A 1,757-nucleotide genomic window follows, 5' to 3' on the forward strand; every position below is an offset into this window, starting at 1 on the left:
AATTGAGCACACCATGTAATCCTTACACTATGGTCCCAGCTCTCCAGATCTCTCCAGAATTCTCTGTCTTTATTATTCAGACCTGCTACGTTCCAAAATGCTATTTTTATGCTCTCTCCCTCTTCACTTCTAATCCTGTCTACTTCCTCCTCTTCCCCCTTACCTTTCTCTATTTCTTGCTCCTCCTCCTCCCTGGCTCCTCTTTGTATCTTCTTCACTCTATCTCTTACCTCCCTTCTCTCCTCTTCTTCCACTCTCCCCCCTCTTTCCTTTCTTTCTTTACCTCTATTGTATCTCCTCCCCTCTCCTCCTTTCTTCATCCTCTCTGTCTCGTATCTCCTCTTCTCTTCCTCTCTCTCCCCCCTTAACTCATTTCTTCGCCCCCCTTCTCTTTCCATACCATCCCTTCTCGGTCCTTTAATACTTCTTCTTCCTCATCCCACCTCCACCATATCCCTTCTATCCGTCCGTATCTTAGCCACACTCTTCTACCATTTTCTTTTTCCTTTCTTGCTATCTCTTCCAATTTCCATCTCATCCTTCTTTGCTTCCACGTTAGATCATCTTCGATTCTTATTCCCTTTTCTCCTATCTTTCTTCTTTCTCTCATCAGTCTCTTCTTCTTCTCCAATTCTTCTATCCTTACCACTGCTAATTTTACTTCTCCTTCTTTTCCTTCTTCTATCCTTTTGATTTCCGACCCTTCCTCTCTTATTCCATTATCTTTCATTATTCTCTTAATCTCTGCCTCTACTTTCTCCTTTCTGCCTCTTATCCCTCTTACTACTATATTCTTCCTTCTCTTTTCTCTCTCCACCCTTTCCAGTCTTATCTCTATACCTCTCATCTTCCCTTCCATCCTCTTCACCTCTTCGTTTACTTCTCCTCCGTTTCCATTCGATCCTTGGACCTTCGCCTGCATCTCTTCCATTTTTGTCTCTATCCTTTCTATGTGCTTCTTCATCTCCTCTTTCTCCTCCATCCACCTCTTCATTCGATCTCTCCCTTCTCTTATTATTTCCTCTCTTTCTTCTCTTGCCTTCCTCTCCCTCTCTCTAAATTCTTCTTTCAACTCTTCTATCATCTTTCTGCTATCTTCCCTTACCTCCCTCCTCAGCTCCTTCATCATCTCCCTTAACACTTCCTCTAAACCATTCTCTCCTTCCCCTACCCTCTCCTTCGGCAATCTCACTGTTTTCCTACTCTTCCTGAATATATCCTCCCCTCCACTACTATCTAACTCCGCTCTCTTCCTTTTCCATATTTCCTCTAATGTTCCTGTACTCCCGCTTCTTCCCTTTTCTTTTATTCTCTTTATTCTCTCTAATTCTATTCTATCTTCCTGACTCTCCCCGCCTTTATCTTCCATTTCTAGGTCCCCTCCCTATTCCTTCTCTACTCTTACTCTATGGCCCGCCTGTACTACCCGTTCTCCCTATCCAGTTTCCCTTCTGCGCTCTTCCTATTCTATGCCTTCCGGCGCTCGCGCCCGCCGCCGCTCCTACCACTCCCACTACCTCTCTCTGCGTTTCTTGTTCCGTGCCCTAACCTGTCTCCTTTCGTTCTCTCCTATCTTCTCTTCTCCCGAATCCCTTTCTATCCGCCCTTTATCTCCCTCCTCTCCCTTCGTCCCTCTCCCTTCACACTCTCACCTCCACTCACTCTCGCTCTCACCTCGCTCCTCTCACTCTCTCTCTCGCCTTCACAAATCTCGCTCTATTCTCGCACGTGTCACTCTCGATCACACCGGAAACGGA

The 1,757-nt window shown here is 45.7% G+C and overlaps 1 protein-coding gene across 1 annotated transcript; it reads right to left on the minus strand.

Annotated features, from left to right (window-relative positions):
- Positions 1 to 364: 364 nt before the first annotated feature.
- Positions 365 to 1,369, minus strand: LOC105556202 (uncharacterized protein PF11_0207-like). The gene has a single exon (XM_012003284.1). The coding sequence runs from the start codon at positions 1,367 to 1,369 to the stop codon at positions 365 to 367; it is 1,005 nt and encodes a 334-aa protein (XP_011858674.1).
- Positions 1,370 to 1,757: the final 388 nt, after the last annotated feature.

The sequence above is a fragment of the Vollenhovia emeryi genome, unplaced genomic scaffold, assembly GCF_000949405.1.
Source record: "Vollenhovia emeryi isolate VEMERY1.0 unplaced genomic scaffold, V.emery_V1.0 DF940228.1, whole genome shotgun sequence".
Classification (NCBI taxonomy): Eukaryota; Metazoa; Arthropoda; class Insecta; order Hymenoptera; family Formicidae; genus Vollenhovia; species Vollenhovia emeryi.